Genomic DNA, 22,661 nt, shown 5'->3' with positions numbered 1-22,661 from the left:
TTGGAGGAAGGACAAATGAGATGTTTATCACTTTACAGCTTGCATTTAGGAGAAGCTGGCGTTACATTGTACTGCACATGCTTTCTCTGAGTCCTAGTTTCTCAAGATGATGAAGATGTCTAAATTCTGTAAAGGTTTCTGGGAGGGAAAATTATTTTATTATTTTGTGTATCATTTGTTTATAAATCAGTTCCCTGACACTCTTCTAGGCCTATGAAGAAATCCAAGGATTGACTGATCAGGCAGATAAACTTATTGGACAGAAGAACTTACTGACACGCAAACAAGATGTTTTGATTCGAAAAGTATCCACGCTTTCAGGTGAGACTGTTCTTGGGTATGGACTAGTTGGAATAATGAAAGAAAAGGCTTTTAAGAATGGGAGGGAGTGTAGTAATCCTCTGTGGATCCAGGTGAGTCAGTAGTTCACATAAAAATTAGACTCTTGATGCCAAGCTCTGACTCAGTGATACACTCATCATGCTGATAAGAACTGCTTTTGTTTTCCTTTATGCCTAAGGAAGTGTAGAATGATCTCTGTGCTGCAAGCCACACAGGCTTGGGTTCCTGTGCATTGGGTATGCTTTAGTGGGGGGGGAAGTAATTTCATTCTGTTGTTGGTCACTTGCTGAAAAGGCTTTTCTGCTTAGTGCTTCACAAGTGTACACAGCTGTCTTTGATCAATACCAAAACCTGTGACTCCTTTGGTCAACTTTGCAAATAACTATCCTTGTAGTGCTTTTCTGAGAACTAGTGTCTAGAAGAAGGCAGCTCTGTCCATAGAACAAAATTTCAGTATATGCTTAGCTGCTACTCATCTAGGCGTTTCAAGACACAAACTGTGTTGTATTTATTGTGTCTTTCTGTCTTATTTGGAGGTGTAGGAAAGCTGTGACTCATATTCAGCCAATGCAAAAATGTGTGCAAACAAGCAAAACATTAAATTATTCTTGTAATCTTCTTACTGTCTGGGAATAAAAACAGGAGACTACCTGTAAAATAGAAATGAAGGATACTTAAATCTTGTGTATTTATGTCAATCAGGTCATATATATTTGAGGTACTTGGTAAAAAAAATATTAAAACTTAAAAGTGTTTTAGTGAACCCTCATCTTAGTCCAGAAACGTATGATGGGATTTTGGGGCAGGGAATGAAAGCAAATAACTTCACTAAGTAGTTTTCTGATCATTTGCATTCCTAGTGAAGTACCTCAAAACTGATGAGGAAAAAATCCTCCCTCAGGAGAGTTAGTTAAATATAGACTGAATTAAAGATAGACCATGATGTTAGAACATAAATACTAAGCAGGAAACAAGCCAGTATAGTTATTTCAACTTTGATCATATTAAATTGTGTGCATCTGCAGAAAACAAATTATTTGTAAAATCTTTGTGTTTGTTCAAGGTTACAATTTTCATGTCAATGGTAAACTCTATGTGAGTTTACCTCTAAATGTTGTGTGAGAGTAACAGGGTCCATTAGTCCAAGAAACTTCATACCAGGTAAGGGTAACATTTTGTCTGGTAGTCATACCTTTATCATTACGAGATGTGAGGGTTTTTTCACAGCTGTGGATATTTTCAAATGGTACTTGTTCAGCAAGAACCTAGTGCTTGTCCAAGCTGATTTCTGCTCATCAAACTTGCAGATAAATTCTAAAATGTATGGTTGTTTCTGACGGAAAAAAAACCCCAAACTTGGAATAAATAGGTAATGACTTCCCTGTTATTAAGAATGCTATTTACTTGGTGGGGGTGGTGGTTATCTATTGTATAGTAGTTTGAATGGTGTCAGCTTAATAGATTTTTAGTTCTGTCTTCAGCTTTTTAGTTTTGTAAAGAGTTTACAGATAGGTTGACTCTCTGATAATTTTTCTTTAGGGAAGACAGAAGAGGTTGTCCTGAAGAAGCTGGAATATATTTATGCCAAACAAAAAGCAGTAGAAGCACAAAAAAAAAAGAAACAACCTGAGCCAGAGGAATCTGTTGTAACCTCAACTGCTAGCACACAGCAAGAAGGATCTTCTGCTCCTTCCAGAGAGCCAGCCCAAATGACTATGACAAATAGAAGAGGGAAGCCATTGATACTCGCTAGAAAAGGAGTCCGTGCCACAGGTGGGCTAAAAGCAATAAACATTTCGCATAAAGGGGAGACAGACATTGGAGCAGCACCCCATGGGAGGGCAAAATGCTAGCCTACTTATGCACTCAACTTCATTCTTGAAGCAGAACTGAGTATAGGACCAGAAGTGTCCATCCAATAGGTGTAGAAACCATTTGTTTTCAGTAAGGACGAGACCAGCACTACCAAGGTCTTCAGATGAACGTGACTTTTGAGTTTCAGAATGGTGGGAAGTAATTGCTATTAAGCTGTCCTTTGCTCTCATGGAGTTTCATTGCAATCCTGCAGTAATTTCTGAGAGTCAAAGGTGGTGGTTCTTCTGCTGCTGACTCAAAACCTGAAGCTCAACCCCCAGAATACTGGAGTTGCTAGAACAGATTCAGTTTTTAAAACATCCCTCCCCAAACAAGCTAGCTCTCAAGGTGGTGTAAGACTCGCTCTTAAATTAAATGACAGAATTGTCAGACACTTGAGAATTTCTTTGGAGCTGAGCACTTATGGAGAAGTATTAGGCATTTATGGAGACTTCCACACCATAAATATAGGAAGGAACCAAAGAATGGCAGAAATCCAAACTTCCACGGTAGCACCACTGTAATACTCTATAGGGATCTGGTGATATTTCTTATTTTGGTAATAATAAATAGGCCTTACTTGAAGTGGTCTTGGGCTTTTATAAACAACCTATCATTCTGGTTTCCCAAGCCTCATTTTTGTCCAGTCCTGGGGAAGTTTGGCATCAGAATTGTTGTAGTGAGAGAACTTCCTTTCTTTCTTTGGACTGAACAGATCCCTTTTGTACTTTCAGCAAGACTGCTCTGATATGTCATCAGGATGCCGCTCTGGAGAGCTAGGGTTGTTACACTGCACAAAGAGATAGTACAGACTGGCTCTAGCTGTGTAGTTGATATTCCTGGAGCCTGCATAGCTTCTGTAGCAGCTTTCTAATCTAGGGTTTGTAAACCTTCTATTTGGAGTTCCTTGCACAACTGTACTTAACCCTGGATCGCAGGATATCGTTTGCCATCAGGGGTGCCATGCCAGAATAAATTACTGATTCATATATTTCTTTTTTACAGAGGATACCTCATCCTCTCTTACACTAACTGCTGCAAGCCTAGTGATGACTCCACAGGGGCAAGTGCTTACATTGAAGAGCCCGCTGGTACCAGGGCAGGTAGCAGCTGTTCCTTCCACACTATTGCAAGCTGAATTAAAGCCTCGAGCTGTCAGTACTGCCATGACGGCACAGCCAGGTATGATCATGTGAGAACATGTTAATGAAAATCAGTATAATGCTGTTCATAGATGTGCATAGCAGTTTACAAAGTAACATATTATTTAATTTTTCCTTTAATTTTTCGGGGGTTTTTTTTACAACTTAACTGACTGAGGTAGAACCTGACTCTGATAAGAGAGATTTGATATAATTAACTCAAAACTATCAGTTTATCAACAGTTAAGTAAAATCTGTTAAATTTTCGCTATTCCCAAATTAGGGAAACATAGGGAAGATTTCTTAATCACCTAACCAATCTATATTTCTGTTTTTTACCACTTGCAGAATGGTATTACAGTGTAAAGTCTTGCCTAGAAGTACAAGGCTCTTATTTTCCAGGCTTAACTGACCATCTGAAAGACTCTTGTTTCCACCTGACACCCCCTTCCCCTTTTCTTGCATAAGGTATTGCTTCTGTGATGATTCAGCTGCCAGGATCAACAGTTCCTGTCCAAGTAAAAGGAATCCTTACTAACTCTGCCATTCCCATTACACTGTCAACTGTTGCTGGAAACCCAGCGCCCTCAACAGTAGTATCAGCTACAGAGCCCCGTTCAGGTAGGCTCTGTTTTTTATGGATCTTTTTGCTTGCATGCAAAGCATATCCTTGCAAAAATGAAGGTAAATTGTTTTGTCTCTGGGAAGTAATGATAGGTATTATCGTCTGGGTATTCAAAGAAAATCATTATTAAATGTTCTGAACAGTTTAGAGGGGCCTCTAGGGAATTGCAGATGAGAGCTTTTTAACTTTCCATCACCTCACTGAGCCTCTTTGCCCTCAGCAAAATCAGAGTAAGTGGAAACTGGAGTGTGTCTGTGGTGTAATGCATCCTACTGGGGAAGCTGCAGTGCAAAGTGGTGGTGGGGCTGTTGAAAATCTTTGCCTGTTACGTCCAGGCTCTTACCGTGGCACAGCCCTTTCCCATAACCCTGCCAGCTCTGCTGCTGGTTGGAGAGATGTTTTTCAAGACTGAGTACTGTACATTGGGTCTAGGCATGGGGTGGTTCCTGCCAATAGTCTGCTGCTTGCTGTCTGTTGTGTTAAAAGCAAGCCACTCACTCTCTGCTTCGTTGTTGTCATTTGGTCATAATGAAAAAGTAAAGTTCACTTAAGGTTTGGGGCTGGGAAAAATCTGAGTGCTATAAATAGGAAACTGCTTGGAGGCAAAAAGTAATCGCTCAGTCCCTGAAATGCCTCTGTCTGTTATGCACAAAACCAGTATTGCAAACTGTGAGCATAGAAGTAAAGCATGAAAAAACAGTAAGAGAGAAAATTGTCATTCTATTTTCCTTGTGCATCACCATCAGAATTGTAAGCATTACAGTTACATTTGTGCCAGCCTGCTAAAGGAAGGGACTGGGTAAGTGGTTCTGGGATAATAGATGTGAAGCTTGCTCTTGTTCTCCAAGTTGAAAGTTAAGCTATTAGTGTTTTAAGGCTTCACTTGACCAAAACTGTGTAAGCAGTTTAAATTGTAAATAGCAGCTTACTTGAGGAAGACCTGAAAGTGAGCAAATTATATTTAATTAGGAATTACCTTGCAGTTAGCATGGATCCTGATGGATGCTGCTTTGTTTGGTTTTGCAGAAAGCGAAGATTCATTCATGATGCCAAAGATTGTTAATGTAACATCACTGGCTGCTGAGGGAAGCATGAGTCTCAACCTGAACAGAAACAAAAATTCTAATGTAACAACAGCTGCGGGTACTCAGGCTTCTGAGAAATCCTTGGTTGTAGCACCCCTTGAAAGTAGGAAGAGCGATAGCATCCTTTCAGAAGAAAAAGCCAAACCATGTCCTGGAGACAGTGGCGGAGATGGAAGAAACACCACAGGTCCCACAAAAGTTTTCTTTGAAAATAAAGATGGCTTTTCGCAGCTCCGGAACGTATCGTGTACAAAGGAACCTCCGGAGTCCTTTAGCAAAAAGCTGTGCATGGGTGAGTTCGTAGGAAGCCAAGCCAGGAGGAAAGACGGTGATCCTGCAGGGGAAAGATTAAAATCTAAAGAATTGCCATTCCGCAAGCTGCAGATCAAAGATTCCAGGATAGAAATGGAATTGAGGAAAGTAGCGTCTGCAATGGAGGAAGCAGAACTGGATGCAAGTGAGTTACTGAGCAGCATTGAGGAGAGCGATGACACTGATGAAACCCTCACTTCACTGCTCAATGAGATTGCCTTCCTCAATCAGCAATTGAACGATGATGCTTCAGCTATGTCAGAACTACCCAGCACTCTCAACTCAGATTTCTCTCGTGAAGATGCAGAAGCTCGTCGGGGAACAGCCAGTGATCTCGCCGCCGCAGATGGGTCTTCCTTCCAGTTTGGCCATTTGGGAGGCAGTTTTAAGGACCTTTCTGAAGTTCGAGGAGGGGGTGGCTCTATAAGCCCTCTCCTGCTGCACCTGGAAGATGATGACCTTACTGATGGGGACAAGAACTCTGGCGAGCCTTCATCAGAAGCAGATGTTTTAAAGATAGTAATAGGTGCCGAAATGAAGGATCCACTTCCCAATCTGTCCGGAACCAGTGGTGGGAATGGCAAAACTGTAACAACCTTGGCAGAGACCACTAATGTGACTCCACCAGTTTTGCAGATGAAAACTAATCCAGAAGCTAGTAATGTGGACACTTTGTGGAGGCCCATGCCCAAGCTGGCACCACTTGGCTTAAAAGTGGCAAGTCTGCCAGTGGACTCAGAAGGGCAGAGTAATAAAGTGATGCCCTTATTGGCACCTATAGTTGCAAAACTGGCACCCAGTGGGGTAAAAACTTCATTACCTGCAACTGTTCAAGAAGGACAGGATAACAAAGTGATGCCCACTTTAGCACCTGTGGTTACGAAATTGAATACCACTGGGACCTTGCCTTCAAATTCAGCAGGCAAATAAATGCATATATTTTTTATTAGAGACTGGAATGGAGATGTGGAGCAGTGTGAACCAGCGTCAGAGTTCGGCAACCTCCCTTGTCTGCAACATTCGTTTTCTGTATGGCATCAGCACTCTGTTCATCTGAGGGCAGGCCCCAAATTGAGAAATAAGTGCTACGAACCTTTAAGCATGTTGAGATATTTTTACCTCACTGTTGTATTCCGGGTGTTCTCCTTCCCTTTCACAAAACAAGGAAGATGATCTATAACCATTGCTGGGCACATGGTATCCTTCCAAAATTGGGTCCTTCACAGAAGTAGTTTGTCAAAGGACTGAGAAACCTAGGCTATTGAAAGAGATTTCTTCCCCCCACCCACGACACACCACCACCACCCCCCCCAGTAGGGAGACAGCTGTGTTGTTGGGGGAAAAAAATATAGATTGCTTGTTTTTGTACCAGGCGAATTACCTATGCAGAAATGGGATTGTTCACATTTGCTGGTTTTAATGTTTGCAGAATATGATGAATGTGCAGAAATGAGATTGCGGTTACTCTCAGACTTGTTACCTAGAGCAGCTGAAAGGAAATCTGAGACTGCGCAGAGGGCTGAAGTGAAAAGTTTTTGTTCTTTGGTGCTAGATAGTTCTCTGGCAGAAACTCTTTTTAGGAGCTTATGCACAGAAGATTTTAATAAACATCTATAACTCTCAATACCTGGGGAAGAAAATTATATTTCCCAGTGTAATTAGAAGTAGGACAGTATGTTAATTTCAATAAAACTACTAAAAACACCCCCTCACTTTTGCCTCCTGCCCCTATACAAATGCTCCCTCCTTTGATGCTTAGGGCATCTGGAAGGAAATTTACAGAGAGTAGAAAGAAATTTGGGCACGCTATTGCTACGTCTTTAAATACTTTGCTGAAGTAGCTTGAGTGTTTTCCCAGTTCTTGTTTTCTTTCCTCTTGTCGTTCTTCAAGATGTATTTGGTGGCTAGGAATGTTAATAGGAAGTGTCGTTTCATAAAAACTACAGAACGCTTTCAGGACTGTTGTAGCCTAGCATAAATGAGCGAGGTGTATATGTGAATGTGTATATGAAAATATGTGTATATCTTTCCAAACCTTCAATTTCTTTCTAAATTCAGGAAAGGTACTCAGAGGTTTCTCACTGCATTTGCACAAGCTGTGTATAGCAAAAAAAAAAGTCAACAAAAATGCTCATTACCAGGGAAATAGGGCAGTATTGAATCACAAGATGTATTTTTTATTCTTCTCTGCCACTGCTTACTCAATAACCTGTAGATACTCTTCGCTGTTCAGCTGTTGGATGTGAAGGGCCTACAGAGACTGTAAAGATATTTATATTTTTGTACACAATTTTTGTTTTCATAGTTTTCCTGACAAATGAAATTTTCAGCCTAGGAGAGATGATTTGTTAATGAGTGTATACACAATCTTTTCCTATCAAGTTTGTAAATATGAGTTATGGTGCGCTTGAGGGGCTTCTTAACTGCTCCGAAAAGGTAAAAAACGTTGCCAGGAAAATGCTACAGAATTTGATGGTGCATTTTGCTTTATGTTTAGGAATGTAATCCCCTGTCTTACTGTTCCAGTAACAGCAGCTGGGATTTCCCCCCACCCTGAAATTCCCCATCTTTGGTGATGCAGTAATGCAGGAATTTGATCTTTCCAGCACTGAGGTTGTGCAGGTGTCAAGAGTGATGTTCTTCCACAGTTAGGGAGCAGTGTTTATGCACAGCACGACCGTACGCCCTGTTCAGTAAGCTGCATCTTCTGGATCTGCGTCTAGGTTAGATCCACCATGGGATACACGTACCTTGGGTGTTTCCTTGTCTTTTTTATGATTTTATATTATGCTGCAGAGGAGAGAAACCCTTCAAGCTTGGTATGTGTGAAGTTACTCCAGAGCCTACATAAAAAAGGTTCTTCATCTGGCCATTCTAAATGGTGTGTTTTAAAGCAGTTACCTATAACTCTTTATTGCCTTTTGCATATTTACTATTTTAATATTTGATACAAGTCCTGTATTAGTGATTTGGAAAAGAGAGTATAGGTCAGAATGAGAGTCATGCAGGGTCTTACAGTAGTCACTGAATGCCTTAGAAAAGGGAATTTACAGTATGAATAAGTATTTAGGCATAGGTTGCTTATTTATTAAACAATTTTAAACTTATTTTAAACCAGTGGAAATCTGGAGTAACTAAAGTAGTTTAGCAGCACTACATCAGACTTAAATTTATTTACCTGGGAATCTGGTTCTGAGCATTTCTAACAGCCTGAAGTTGCTTCTTTTTTTACCTGTGGCAGTTTGTTTTGCCAATAGATTTCATTCCTCCTATGCGTGAACCAGCAACCAGAACTGTGCTGCGATTCCTTTCAAATTCATCACTGACCTTTCTTTCTGCACCCCATCCTTTCATTGTTCCACATGGCTAATTTTAATTGCAGAATTGTGTGAGAATCATATCTGAATACTTTTTAAAAGTATGTGTGCTTTGCACACTTATGTGGGACAGAAAGCTGTAACATGAAAACCATTCAAATATTATCTAAAATAAATGCTGTACTTTTGAGGATGTTTTGTCCATTATCAAGGTAATGGAAAATGCCTGGATGTATTTACTGTTTGGCACTGGGCAGTAAGAAATTTTACTGCAATAAAAATGTACTGTGTAAAGATGACAGCAAAAATTTTTGGTTCCTGAACATGATTACTAAATTAACTAAGAACAGACCCCAAATTTGGCTGCAAAAAGTGGTAGTTGGTGCAGTTCCAAGAAGGATCTATGATGGGTTCTACCAGGCAACAAAGCATGTTTGAAATGCTCTTAGTTTTTGCTCTCCTTGTTCCACCGTCTCATGTCTGCAGCTTAGTATTTTGCTATGAATTTAAATGCTGACTTTTTTTTTTTTTTGCTCTTCCCTCAAGCTCCCATGGGTTTGGAACAAACCTTTTAAAAATGATATATGCTGTCTTTTGAGGCAATAATGAAAGAATATGACATGTAATGAAAAGATTTTAGAGTTGGGAGAACAAAGGAAGCCCCTGCAAGGCGCACGTTCTTACTAGACCAAGAGACCTGGAGATTTTGGTTTTTTACACATCTGTAAATAGACTGGAATGTTTTTAAGAATATAATGAAATGTCAGATTTAGCTTTTTTCCTTTTATATATTAAAATATATCTTTCCCTCTTTTCTGCTTTTGAAAAATTGATATTTTTGTAGAAATCTAACAGTACAGGACTCTTAAATAACTGTATGTGAGGGACAAAGTGTAAAACTAAAATAAACCAATCGAGGTCGACTAGAAACTGGCTTTGAAAGTTTATTACAGGGAGGGAGAGGGAGCAGAAATGACGTGGTGGCGTGCTGTTGGTGACAGGTAGCATTGGACCTGAGCAGATGACACACACATATGCTCTGGGGCAGAAGTTTTGGCAACACAAACATCTGGGTTTTGGTTCAAGTAGTTGGACAACTCGGAGGAGATTTCTCTCTTTAGTCTTGAGCAGTATGCAGGAAATGTCATTGGTTGTAAAAAGGGATTTTGACTTGGTAAATGCAGAAAAGCTACTGAAGGGGCTTTATTTTCACCAGTCACATCTGAAGCAGGAAGCCAATGGTGTTAACATTTAGTCATGGCACAAAAACTAAAAAAAAACCACCAAGAGTTGAAGATAAAGTCCACATAAAATCACTCCCCAGTCTCCCTTCCCCAACTCCAAACTTAGGTTAATCCTTTGTATCTGTGTCCTTTAGAGAAGTTGTACAACACAGCTGTCTTTATGGGAACAAGTTGGAAGATCTGTCTCCAAGTGAAGTGTCCGAGGAGATGCTTTTTCAGAAGAAATAGATAAAATGCCTGTAACAAGTGACCGTCTATTGCTTCCATATCCATTAAATGGAAGATAACACACTTGCTAAATGGTTTTTGTCTTGTTTTTTGTTTTGTTTTGTTTTTTAATAGTAAACATCTACAAATAAGCACGTTTGACTTACAGACCTGAGACAAGAAAATACAACGAAGAGAACAATTATGCATGAGGGTAAGTGATGGACTGGAGAAGAGATGTCGCAGATTTTTTTTTATTTTTTTTTTTAAGAGGAAGATGAGCTCTCACAGGAGAGAATCAATAAAAATGGTGGGTGGTACAGTCAGGGTAATGTATTTCTGAAAACTTCTGATGAAACCCTTCAGCAAGGCCACATCCCATTACTCCTTATTTTGAGTAAAGTTCCTTCTTGGAATAGAAAGGAACATAAGCGTAAGGTATATCCAGTCAGGCTTGCAATGGAAAGAACCTATCAATAGAATCCCATGATGGTCTGTGCTGCGGACATACATTTTCCAGCGTGTTCATTGTGTTCTTGGAAACACAGATGATGGTACAAATAAGCTCAGTTGACTAGTGGACTGTGAAAAGTTGCAGGGAGCCTTTGCAATAACTGATTTAAGTCCATGAATGCAGCCCAAAAATGTGCAGAGGACCAGCATGTCCATAAATGGCAACAAATGGAATCTAAATTAATGACTGACATTTGGGGTTGTATTGGGTTTGTGTAGCAAGGTTTTGGTAGTGGGGGAGGCTACAGGGGTGGCTTCTGTGAGAAGCTGCTGGAAGCTTCCCCTATGTCCAACAGAGCCAATGCCAACCGGCTCCAAGATGGACTCGCCACTGCCCAAGGCCGAGCCCATCAGTGACAGTGGTGGTGCCTCTGGGAGAACGGATTTAAGAAGGGGGAAAAAGATGCTGCAGCACAGAAAATTCAGCCAGAGAGAGGAGTGAGAAGATGTGAGAGAAACAACCCTGCAGACCCCCAGGTCAGTGAAGGAGGAGGGGGAGGAGGAGCTCCATGCGTTGGAGCAGAGATTTCCCTGCAGCCCATGGGGAAGACCCTGGTGAGGCAGGCTGTCCCCCTGCAGCCCAGGGAGGTCCACGGTGGAGCAGGTATCCACCTGCAGCCCATGGAAGACCCCACGCCCAAAGGAGGCTGTGACCCCATGGGAAGCCCGTGCTGGAGCAGACTCCTGGCAGGACCTGCGGATCTGTGGAGAGGAGCCCACAGAGCAGATTTTTTGGCAGGACTTGTGACCCTGTGGGGGACCCACGCTGGAGCAGTCTGTGAAGGACTGTCTCCCATGGGAGGGACCCCACGCTGGAGCAGGGGAAGAGTGAGGAGTCCTGCCCCTGAGGAGGAAGGAGCGGCAGAGACAAGGTGTGACGAACTGACCCCAACCCCCATTCCCCGTCCCCCTGTGCTGCTGGGGTGGGAGCAGGGAGAGAAAATCAGGAGTGAAGCTGTGCATAGGAAGAAGGGAGGGGTGGGGGGTAAGTGTTTTAAGATTTGGTTTTGTTTCTCATTACCCTACTCTGGTCAATTGGTAATAAATTAATTTTCCCGACATCAAGTCTGTTTTGCCTGCGATGGTAACTGGTGAGTGATCTCTCCCTGTCCTTACCGTGACCCACAAGCCTTTCATTATATTTACTCTCCCCTGTCCAGCTGAGGAGGGGGAGCAATTGAGCAGCTTTGGTGGGCATCTGGTGTCCAGCCAGGGTCAACCCACCGCAGAGATCATGGTAGTGGAGGAATTGTGGCACTATCTGTGATCGCTTAAGCTCTGTGCATCATTTGTTTGTCCTTTTAACTGCTGCTACAGCTCAAGAAGGTGTCGTTACACCACTGTATACTCAGTTATTCCTGTGCGTTTGAATCCTGTGTTGCCTCAGCTGGCACCGTTGTTTGTCTGTCTTGGGACTCTTGGGAGTTGGATGCCCATGATGGGTGACGGCTCTTTTGGAGGTCCCCCCTCTTCTACCCCTAGAAAGACTTGGAGTGTCCACTTGTCTAGTAGTCTTTTCTGACAAAGCGGAAAGCAGCATGCCGTCCTTCTCACCAGCCACCTGGGCCTCGCAGCCTGTGCAGCATTTCAAGCTACTGGAAAGCCCTTTGCCCCAGGTTTGCAGCCGTGCAACCTCCAGCACGCTCATCAGCACGAGCGTGTCCCTAGGCCAGCGAGGCCTCCGGGACCTGTGGTTATGTCCGTCAGTAATCCACTGACATCCACCCCACCTGTCCGGAGCATCTGACCCACATTAGTGGGTATGTGAACGCCTCTACCTGGCCCCGTTTCAGCTCTAACAGCCCCTTGCTGGCAGCAGGATTCCTGTGATACAAAGCACAAGTTAAGACCTCGCCTTGCTTTAACGGTGTTCACTTAACCTGGTTCAGCTTGCTCTCGTGAGGGTTCCCTGGTTTTTGTAGGACTGTTTACCTGTTTTTTTGTAGAACTGTCTGTGTACAGGACTAGTTCCTCGAGGTTACAGCTGCTAGCCCTGGCTCTCCTCCGGTGACAAGCAGATGCTGGAAATCAAAGCTGAGTGACTCAAACCCAGAGGCGACTTTCTAACAAGCCGTCTTTGCAGACTGCCTTCCTCCGCTCTCGCACTCGCCGTGAGGGTGGCAGCCAGCTGGACCAGGATCCCTGCCTGCGTGAGATGTGGACGTGAAGGGGGGGGTGTATCGACACCGCCCCGGCGAAGTGGGGGTCAGTGGTCAGTAAGGGCAGCCGTGCCTGTCTGGCCGCAGTCAGAGGGTACGTGGGTGTAAGCGGGAGGGCTGCGGCGCTGCAAGAGCAGGGTTCGCTCTCTCCTGCGCCAGCCAGCTGGGACCAGCTCCGAAGAGGAGCAGACGGGCTTTTCGGCTTTTCTGCGTGGTTTTTGACTTCCTTTCATCTCTCTGGTGGGTGGCAGGGCTCCAGCCTCCCCACTGGCCTCGGGCCCCCTGTAGTTCCCCCGTCCGACACGAAGGGGTGCCCCTCGCAAGCGCCGCAGCGTGCTGTGCCTTGCGGGCTAAAACCAGGCAATTAGATAGCAGCTAAAAAAAGATCCACAAACATAAGCCCTATGCCATTTTTAGTGGCTTTCAGTTGTGATTTAACTCCTTGGAAAACAGCTGTATGAAGCAACTTGCCTGGCTCCTGGGCTCCTCCTGAGCTGTTCCTCTCTGGCCAAACCCGGGGCATGTTGCGGCAGGGCTGCGGCCACGCAGTGAAAACCACGAGGTGTGCGGCTCAGCCCCTGTTTGTGCCTGGGGTACAGGCACAAAGCTTTTGGGCAAGGTCTGCAGGCTGGTGTGGGTCTGCGCAGCTTACGTTAGCAACGGGCTCCGATTGCAGCTGAGGCTCCTGAGCCTTGCAGAGATATAAAATACTTCACGCTGCTGAGGTGCCAAAGGACCTGGAAAACAGACTTTGGATCCCCAGGCTTTGGGATCCAGTCATCTGTGATTGTTATTAGAAAAAAAAATGTAAAATAACCCCAGTGTTATCACCAATCAGTCTTAAAAAGAGGCCAGAGTTTTTAAACTGCGCTGGATCCAATCTACATAAAAAAACTAAATGGGAGGATGAATGCATGACAAAAGCTTACTGCTTTCAGGACTAGCACAATGTGTTTTCAGCCCATGGGGACTGGGCGACTGATGACCCCCACCCTTCCCCTGGACCTTCTGCAGCGTGAAAATATGATCGAGACTTGTTTGATTTGTAGCTACTTGCTTGTTCTGATTACACAAGAAGTCCAGTAGCAGGACAGTAACAGCTTTACAGGTGTTTTTAGGACAGCACACCGTTGTTCCTCCGAAGGACTGAGAACGGCTGTTGAAGCAGCACGTGCCGCTGTAGCCTCCAGTTTAACGCTTGGCCAGGATTTCCTGCAGCAGTAAGAGGAGAAGGGTGGGTCTGTGCTGGAGGTGACGGAGTAGTTTGGCAGAAGCAACTGGGGAAGTTGCTGCCAGCTCTTGCACCACCCGTCCCTCGCTGCGTCGGCGGTGCCCTGTGCGCCAGACCGCCTTGTTGGAGCTGCACAAGCTGCTCCTGGCCTGGCAGGCAGTCGCTCCTCTTTCTCCCCTTCTTCCACCAGTCCTTCTGCCCGCTCGGGCCTGGACCTCTGAGTCCCCATCCTCTACATAAGGAAAAGGAGCTCAGAACCTGCTGCTTCCCACACTCTGCCCTGGCCTGCCATGATACACACGCTCCAGACCCTCAAAGCCCAGGCCTGTGGCTACGCTCGCCTTCTGGCTCAAAGTCAACCGCTAAGCAAATTCCGGGTTTTTTCTTCTTCTGAGAGCAAGGCTGAGGCAGCCTTCCAGCGTGAAAGCACTACAGCAGAGCCCTGCTGATCCCAGTGAGCGGAGCTCCAGTTATCCACTAAGTTGCAAAGAGCAGATCCACAGCACCACCCTCCTATGTATTCGGTATCTATCCAGCTTTATCCTGGTTTCCTTCAGGTGCCGCTTATCCTGCCTTATCCTGCAACCAGCAGATGCACATCTGACACCCCTCTGGTCATGTCTGCGCTGCTCTGCCGGGCAGCAGCGTCGCAGCGAGCCCTCTGCTCCCTTCTGCTTCCCTCCGGCTCGCCCTACCCTCTGCATGACTGAGGGTCTGCCAGTTGTGCTCTTTTATTCACACAACATCTTCCACGCTGAGGTGTCCTAAAATGATGATAAAATTTTTGAAGGGATCCTGGAATTCCTTGCTGAGTTGCTTTTCTCCTGAAGGAAAAAAAACCGCAACGGTGACCAGGTGTCTGGTTTCCTTCGGTATCAGATGAAGCTCAGAGCTGTTAAAAGCGGCTAAAGATGCCTCTCGCTGGAGGAGCCGCTTGTTGCTTGTCATGGATGAAGCTGCGCTGTCCTCAGCCACGAGCCCTTGGCCCTTTCCGCGCGGGGGGCACAGCTCTCAGACAGCTTTGTCCGTCCCTGCCTAAGCCTGAGGCACTGGCAGCACTGAGCTTTGAAAACGTGTTCTTTAATGTTATGCCTTATTTCTGAGACGTGCCGGACCTGGACTTTGCTATAAAACAACATTCCGCAGCTGGAGAAAAACGTGATTCGATAAACCATTAGTGTCCCTTTGGGACATGGCTGGAGCCACGTTTTTGTATGCTCAGCCTTGTAAAGGCAGCAGGGCGCGGACAAGGTCCCTCCTGCCCAGATCGTGCCCCTCAGGCGCAGGGTGAGGGGCAGCTGCCGGCTTGGCCGGGCTTTGCTGGGTTTGCAGCATTTTGGAGGCGGCAGTGGGGCCTGCTGATGGCCACTAGTCCCTCTCCGACGGCCTTGGACAAGTTATGGGGCTGGAGAAATTTGGAGGGGCCAAGCTTCAGCAAAGTTCAAACATGCGAATGTTTCCATGTACAAGATGGGTAACACAGCAGATAGGATTTTCCTGCTCTGGTTATCTTGATTTTTTTTTTTTTTTTAAACGATGTAGATCTGATGCGATCGTGTTATAACTTGCATTAAGGTGACTGGCTGCAAAAGCATGACAGAAAATGGAGGTGCCTGCAAATCTTTTGCAACAGTAATGATTAACTCCTGCTCCTCGACCAGTGCTCTCACTTCTAGGTTACAATGACTCTTTGGTTTTAAAAAACGGCTCAAGCAGACTTTGCAAAGCTCTAAATTCGCTTCCTCACCTTCTGAATGTCCATGGCAAAAAAAAAAGACAAAAGTCTTCCTGCAGAATCTCACCCCGCAACTGTTTTGTGGCTCTGACATATGGGGCAATCAACTTGAACTGTGAGGCTTAGTCTCCAGGAAGAAATTTTAATAAATGGCTCCCACCAGGCAAGCTGAACTGATGGCAGCCACAGTGGGAATTGTTTACTACCGTGCTCCAGTGTAGACAAGGCCTCATTGTCTGGCTTTGACGGGGAAAATGTCCAGTTTCATAAACTTTGCTGAGCAAGGGAGAAAATAATTATATTGCAGATCAGCTTACAAGGGGCACATTCATGTTTGAAAGAAAACTTGATTTTTCATAGGGTGAGGAAGAGAGGCACAACTGCCAAAGGGAAAACCCAGCGGCTTTGGTGACCTACTAAAATTGCCTCAAGTCAGAAGTTATTCCTGGCTGAAGGTAGGTCCCAGGGGGCTGGTTCCTTGGCTCTGGCTGGGAGGCAGGCAACGCAAGTGGAAATCATGCGGGAAACCAAGTGCTCCTCCGCCTCCGGATCCGCTCCATGCGCAGCTGGCACCCGGGTGCGAGGCAGGCAGGGCAGACAGCAGAGCTTTCGCTGTGGCCGGACGGAGAGCCATCGCTGCAGCTGCGTCGTGCTCGGGCCCCAACGCCCTCGTGTCTCCAAGCTCTCCAGTGGGCACCTGCCGGGGCAGAGGCTGTGGCGGCAGGCTCGCGTGTCCCCATCCTCTGCCTGCCGACTCGGGAGCCCGCGGGCTCTTCGGAGCAGGTCCGTGCAGCGCCGGGCTCCTCCTGCGAGTCCAGAACCCCTGCAGGCGGCGGGGTCCCGATGCCGCTCGCCGGGTGGATGACATCGCTGCTGCCTAGAACTTGCCTGTTCTCAACTCCCAATTACCGCAGTTGTGATTTCATTTGCAGTATTTGAGCAAAGCGTTGGCAGCGTTTTGCTTCATGTGTTTTTACTTAGGAGGCTGACAGGGCGAATGTTGAAGGAATATGTTTTACAGTGCTGGGTTGGCTGTGATGAGCCACATGCAGCCGGCCCGGGCTGCTGACTGGCTGCCTTCCCCCCTGCACTGGGAGTATTAGCTGAAGCCATTTTGGTTGTCTCCCCAAGGGGGAGGATGTAATTATCTTCTTTTTGCAAGACTGCATGTAATTTTCTCCTCTCTTTCTTAAAAAAAAAAACAACCCTGAAACAGAAGCAGAAATGAACTGTGTAACAAGCTGATAACCTATTAATTCTTTCACCAGATTGAAAGCAAAGCTCGAAGGAGTTTTGTGCTATAAATCTCACTCTTTTTTTGTGAACATTTCTCTCAAGGAAGCGTGCACTCTTCTCTTGCATGAAGCTGCAACAGCAGCATAAACCCAGTTTGTTGTCATGGCAATATCAGTAGTTGCCTTATCTGTATGCCAAATTGTAGGCACTTGTAGGATCATAGGAAATTCAGGTGTGAAGGGACCTCTGGAGATCTGTAGTCCAGCCTCCTGCTCAGGGCAGGGTCAGCCATGAGATCAAACGAGGTTGCTCAGGGCTTTCTCCAGGACTTAAAAACCTCAAAGGATGAAGAAGGTGTCACCTTCCTGGGCAACATTTCTAGGCTGTTGCTACCAGCTTTCTAACATTCCTAATTCCAGTAATTTTGGGAATAATATTTTGGGTTTGCTGTGTCTTTGACATTTATACACTGTGCTCTCTCTTTTTCACCACCTTGAGTCTATTAAGAAGAGGAATTTTCCTTCCACTTTGACTTCTTTCTCTGTCTGCAGGGTTGTTATACCTTGCTTCATTGCTCATGAACATACCAGCACAGGTCACACCACTATCTTGCATTCTCTTACCTGCTGAGGTTTTTGATGCCATGCTCGTCGCCATGACATCTGAAGAGTTTCTCCCATGAACTTAAGATCTGGCTATACTTTTATATTTTCTTCTGTTTCGGTCAGCCATCTTGCCAGATGACTAGTTCGCTGTGTTTTCTTGTATTCAACATTTGTTTTCTGCCCACATTGGCACTGCTTTGGGAAAGCATCCCTATTCAGAACAGTATTTGCACATTAGCAATGGGAACAAACGCATGCACACATACAAGTTAAATGTGCGCCTGACTGCTCTTCAGCTAGACTTACAAGCATGCAAATGTTGCCATTAATCCCAGTCCTTTCTATTTGTTGTCGTGTGTGTAAAGCGCACGGACCTAAAGAAAGGAGAGCACGCGTGTTTGTGTGTGTCCTTGTCCTGATGGGCACTCACTTGCCAACTCTCTTTTGACAGGATTCTTTCATGAGTCTTGTGTTTCACTCTTCTCCTGCTTGTATCGTGTTTAGTGTACCAGGTCCTAAGGGCAAGTGCTGTCCAAGGTTTGTCCTGTTTAATTGAATTATGGTTGCCATGGGTAGTGGAAAGGTCAAATTTCATTCTGCATGGTGAATACTGCAAGCCAAGGTATGTTACAGAGGAAGGGGGAAACCTGGCTCTCAAAGTCTGTGTCAAGGAGCTAGGGGTCGAACTGACGGGGACTTTAAAAGGGGTTTAAAGGTAATTCGTTGCCCTACTTCCCAAAGAAATGCAGCTGCCATTGGGTACCAGATTTAGGCTTATTGGAAAAACCACAGCTCCACAGCCAAGTGCCACAGCTTTTTTTGTGCCTATTTCCATGTCAACTCTCTGCTTTCTCGCCAGTCTCCTCTGGGACAGAGATGTGCTTTGCTTCAGACGCCTACCAAAGTCCTCTCAGAGTCTCTCCAGAGAACCAAGCACAAGCAAAGGGACTGACATAAACTGCGTACTTCTAGGTAGGGCTGAGCAGGGTACCAGCGGTGGGTCTGGAAAAACACAAACAGATGCAGTGCCAGCATTTCTGGTATTTGATTTCTAAACAGTATGACATGTAGTTTGCATTTCAGCCCGTGCCTCGTTTCAGCATCTCTGAGGTGAGAGGATGGAGCTTGGTGCTGAGGGATGCCACATGCTAAGCCCTCCCCTACAGGCTCCATAACAACCCCTGGGAACCTCTGTACCGACCTCTGTGCCAACCCGATGTACGGACCCCACTGCAGCCCTGCCTGCGGGAGGGGGACGCAGAGGTGGGCACCCCAGTGGGAAGAGTCAGAACATCTCTGCAGGAGGGTCTGGGACACAGCAGGAAGTTTTGGAAAAAACTCTCTTGCAAGGTTTTTTTTTGATGTTTGCTTTTTGTTTTTAAGGATGTGAAAGGCAAAAAGCAGAGCAAGTAAAGGGAACATTCACGAGATGTCGCTCTCCAGGCAGGACTTCATGAGAACAGATGGGGATACTGAGGCAAAAGGCAGTGCTTGAAACCTAGCCAGCTGAGTGTTGCTCAACAACATGAGAGAAAGAGAGACAGAGAGAATTTGCATGCTCCATTGCATTTGATTTTCCAACATTCATACTTGAGCCCTAACAGGGACGACAGGGTCACAGCATGAGAAGAAATTCAGAACATCATCAATGTGCTAAGGATTGCAGGAGACATAGCAAGCAGCTGTGAAAACTGATATAAACGGGTGGATTTCATGGCTTAGAATGACATCCCTTGTCATCAGAGGGACTTTCATTTTTGCTTGCTTGCTTACAGTTTTGCTGTAGTTCTTTAATTTTACTAGCAGTAGTAATAATAAAAGGCATCTGTGGAGGCCAGACAGCCATAGAGCACATTCAAGCTGTAAGATCTGTCATGCCATCTTCTTCTCAGGGCAAAATCCAAAGCTGGCTGAGTTCTGGTTTACAGTGTCAGCTTGCTGGGGATCACCAAGAGCAAGACTCGCTGCAGCCAAGGCACTGCCTGCTTTGGGCTTGCAGAAGATGTTCATGCTACGTTGTTCTTAATTACTGCTCTCTGGAAACATAAGGCATGGGATGAAGGAGAATGAAACAAACAGGCTTATTTAGGTCAATTACAAAAGTACAGGCTAATTGCGAACAAAGTGGTAAAACAGGAGCAGACGGGGCTCAGAGGAAAACAATGTCAACAGTGACCTACATACTCTCGGGGAGGGAGGGGGAGGTTAGACAGCAGGCGGTGGGGAACGCATAGCTCAGCACAAGAGGGGTTTGCATGCTTCTCTCCTTTCAGGTCCCTGGGCCAGGGCCAGCCTGCGTGCGGAGTGCCGTCCGTGCAGTCTGCGCAGAGCTGGCCTAAACACGTAAGAACATCCAGGGAGTCATCAGCCAAGTGATGTAAAGACATTGCTCCCATGTGACGTTTAGCCCCGCAGGAAGCTGCAAGACCTCTTCCCCGAGCCTCAGGGCAGACCTGGAGAATAACAGCCCCCCCTACTTTCCATGCAGAACAGCCCTGGAGTGAAAACAGTGTAGTTTGTACACTCTGGCTTATGCTGCCAGAGGGAGGACAAGTGAAGGACAATCAGTTGCTTAGACACATGCTGGAAAACATATCTCGTGATCCCTTTCTGTGCCTGTAACGGTAAGGAGCTCTCTCTAACCTAACCTGACCCAACATAACCTATAACCCAACTGAACCTTTCTACAGGAAACGGGCCCTTGGGTGATCTTAGAGCAGTAAGGCAGCAGCTTTCAACCTCCGTTCAGTAAGCCCTTGCGAGTACATTTAAGATGTTTGTGAAAGGCAGTTGTTCCCAGCTACCTTTCACAAACCCCCTAAACCCACTGCCAACAGGCTGAATTATGTAGGTGTCTGCACCTCTACTCACTGCAAAATGTTTATGGGCCCAAAACTGGAAAAGTTATAAAGTGACTGCTCTAAGGGAAACCTTTATCATTCCTCGCTGAGTTCAATGGTAAGTTCATACTGTGCTTCATATTTCCAGAGAGCAGTAATTAAGGAGAACAATGGAACACAAATAACTCCTACAAAAGGGAAGAAGGATTTGGCATCCCTTATTTAAGTACCAGCTCAGTCAAATGCTTTCCTATCATGTGGTTTTCAGCTCTGGACTCCCCTTGCAAGTAGGGACCTCTGTATCCAACATCCAATCTCTGCATGCCTGCCAGCTCTGGCACCTGGCCAGTCAATGAGAGACAGCCTTCTCCTATCTGCACACCCCTGTTCTTGTCTCTATCTACATCTAAGGTCCCAGCTAACTACTCTCTAAAAAAAGACAAAGTTCATGCAAGGCTGCAGTTCTACTGTGGGTTTCTGAGACTGTCAAACCATTTGGTCCTGCATGTAAATAGGACCAGAGTCAGTTAGATCTAAGCTTAAAGAAACCCCCATGGATTAGCCTGGGTAGCAAGTCATGGTTTATCTGACCAGCCAAAGCTGTGATGGTGGGGAGTTCACAGGACCCAGATAGTGTCTGGGACGAGTTTTTCCTCAGTACCGGCTGTATGTCCTCTCTTCTAGCCTCCGTGTAGACAGCAGGAAGCACAACACGTTTATATTCAGCAGCTACCGCATGGTATTCTGATCCCCTGCCACTGAAAAATGAACAACACAGACAGGTCCTGTTTCTGGCAAAAATTTAATAGGGTTGTAACATAATTTACCCCCCTTCACAAGCTGTCTAACGCATGTACGTGTGGGCCAGGCCACAGCTAGTGAGGATAACTGTTCATGTGTACCAGCTGAGAAGCTGGAACAGAAGTAGCTGGGGCTGTGGCATCAGGGGCTGGGGCTGCTGCTGGCCCCCGCAGTACCCAGGTAGGCTTGTCTGTCCCCACGGCATCCAAGCACTGACCAGGCTCTTGTGAGGACCGTTCACAGCATGTGCCGCCCGTGGGAAGCCATTCCTACAGGCTTAAATCAGCTGGCCCAGATTGTTTTTTATCAATCACATCTGCCACCTCACAGCAAGCTTGGAAGCATACCTTGCTGCACACCGGATGCGCACGTGCCTCAGGCACCACTGAGTCAGAACACGGCCGTGGTTTGACAGCTGAATGGACACATGTGCGTACTTTGCTAATTATGTTAAAAATAGTTTTACATGAGGGCATGGATTTTGTTGATCCCTTGAAATACAGGAGAGAGACACAAGTGGACTAGTTGACCTGTTATACTAGCAGAGCCAAAATTTAAATGAATTTGTAATTTTTTCCTTCAGTTTAGGGCACATTCTTCTAATTCAGAAAAAAAAAAAAAAAGTGTAGCTGTGCTTGGGATTTCCAAGTACCTTTTGCCTGTGCACCTTTTGTCTTATTACAGAAATTATCCATCCTTGGTAGATGCAAGCCTTTTCTAAGCAGCATCTTCCTATCTTTAGTCGGGCTTTCTATACTACACATTTTGTTTGTACTGCCCATAGTTTCTCTTTATCAGCAAAATTTCCTGGCAGCCAGCTGAACAGCATTCATGCATGTATATTTTTCCTTTTTTAAAGCTCAGCTGGGATCTGTGATACAAGCATATTCTCCCTGGATGCTTTATGAACCATAGATGTCTACATGACTTTTTCATGGGAACATATGAAGAAAAGATCCTGTGTAACTGCTGGCTGGAATCTAAACATTTCAAGTCAGGTACCAGGAGCCTGATAAAAAGACCCAGGCTACGGTTGGAAACAATTTCCCGAAACTCTGTCTGCTTATCCCTTGTAGCTGTGGCAACAAAGGAGAGAGATGAAGGGACAAAGCTCACTGGGGGAAAACAAGTCAACAAAACCAACTGACTCTGGTTAGGCTTCATCACCTGACATGCTGTCCATTGAGGTGTGGAGACCTTTGTGTGTCCTGTGAAGAATCCTTGGTGCATTTTGCCAGGGCAAACTCATAACTAATTGAGAGGTTAATAATGAAATTATTATTAAGCTTGCAGTCATTTTCATAGTTGGAGAAAAATTAAATATAAAATGCCCTCTATATACTGCATGGTAGCTGCTTTTCTTCTCTCGCCCTCTACCTGTCTAGTTTCTCATATAGTTATTTTTATTCTGGG

At 45.3% G+C, this 22,661-nt stretch overlaps 1 protein-coding gene across 8 annotated transcripts in view; it reads left to right on the top strand.

Annotated features, from left to right (window-relative positions):
- Positions 1-9,218, top strand: part of MGA (MAX dimerization protein MGA) — a 64,441-nt gene extending 55,223 nt beyond the window's left edge. For all 8 annotated transcript variants that reach the window (XM_049825198.1, XM_049825199.1, XM_049825194.1 and 5 more), the window contains 5 exons: positions 210-321; positions 1,882-2,115; positions 3,202-3,378; positions 3,807-3,959; positions 4,990-9,218. In XM_049825198.1, the coding sequence (XP_049681155.1) occupies positions 210-321; positions 1,882-2,115; positions 3,202-3,378; positions 3,807-3,959; positions 4,990-6,290 (1,977 nt within the window). In that variant the 3' untranslated portion in view covers positions 6,291-9,218. The remainder of the gene's footprint in view (positions 1-209; positions 322-1,881; positions 2,116-3,201; positions 3,379-3,806; positions 3,960-4,989) is intronic.
- The last annotated feature ends 13,443 nt before the right edge of the window (positions 9,219-22,661 follow it).

This window comes from Accipiter gentilis, chromosome 22 (assembly GCF_929443795.1).
Source record: "Accipiter gentilis chromosome 22, bAccGen1.1, whole genome shotgun sequence".
Lineage (NCBI taxonomy): Eukaryota > Metazoa > Chordata > Aves > Accipitriformes > Accipitridae > Astur > Astur gentilis.
This window is presented reverse-complemented; position numbering and strand designations above follow the sequence as displayed.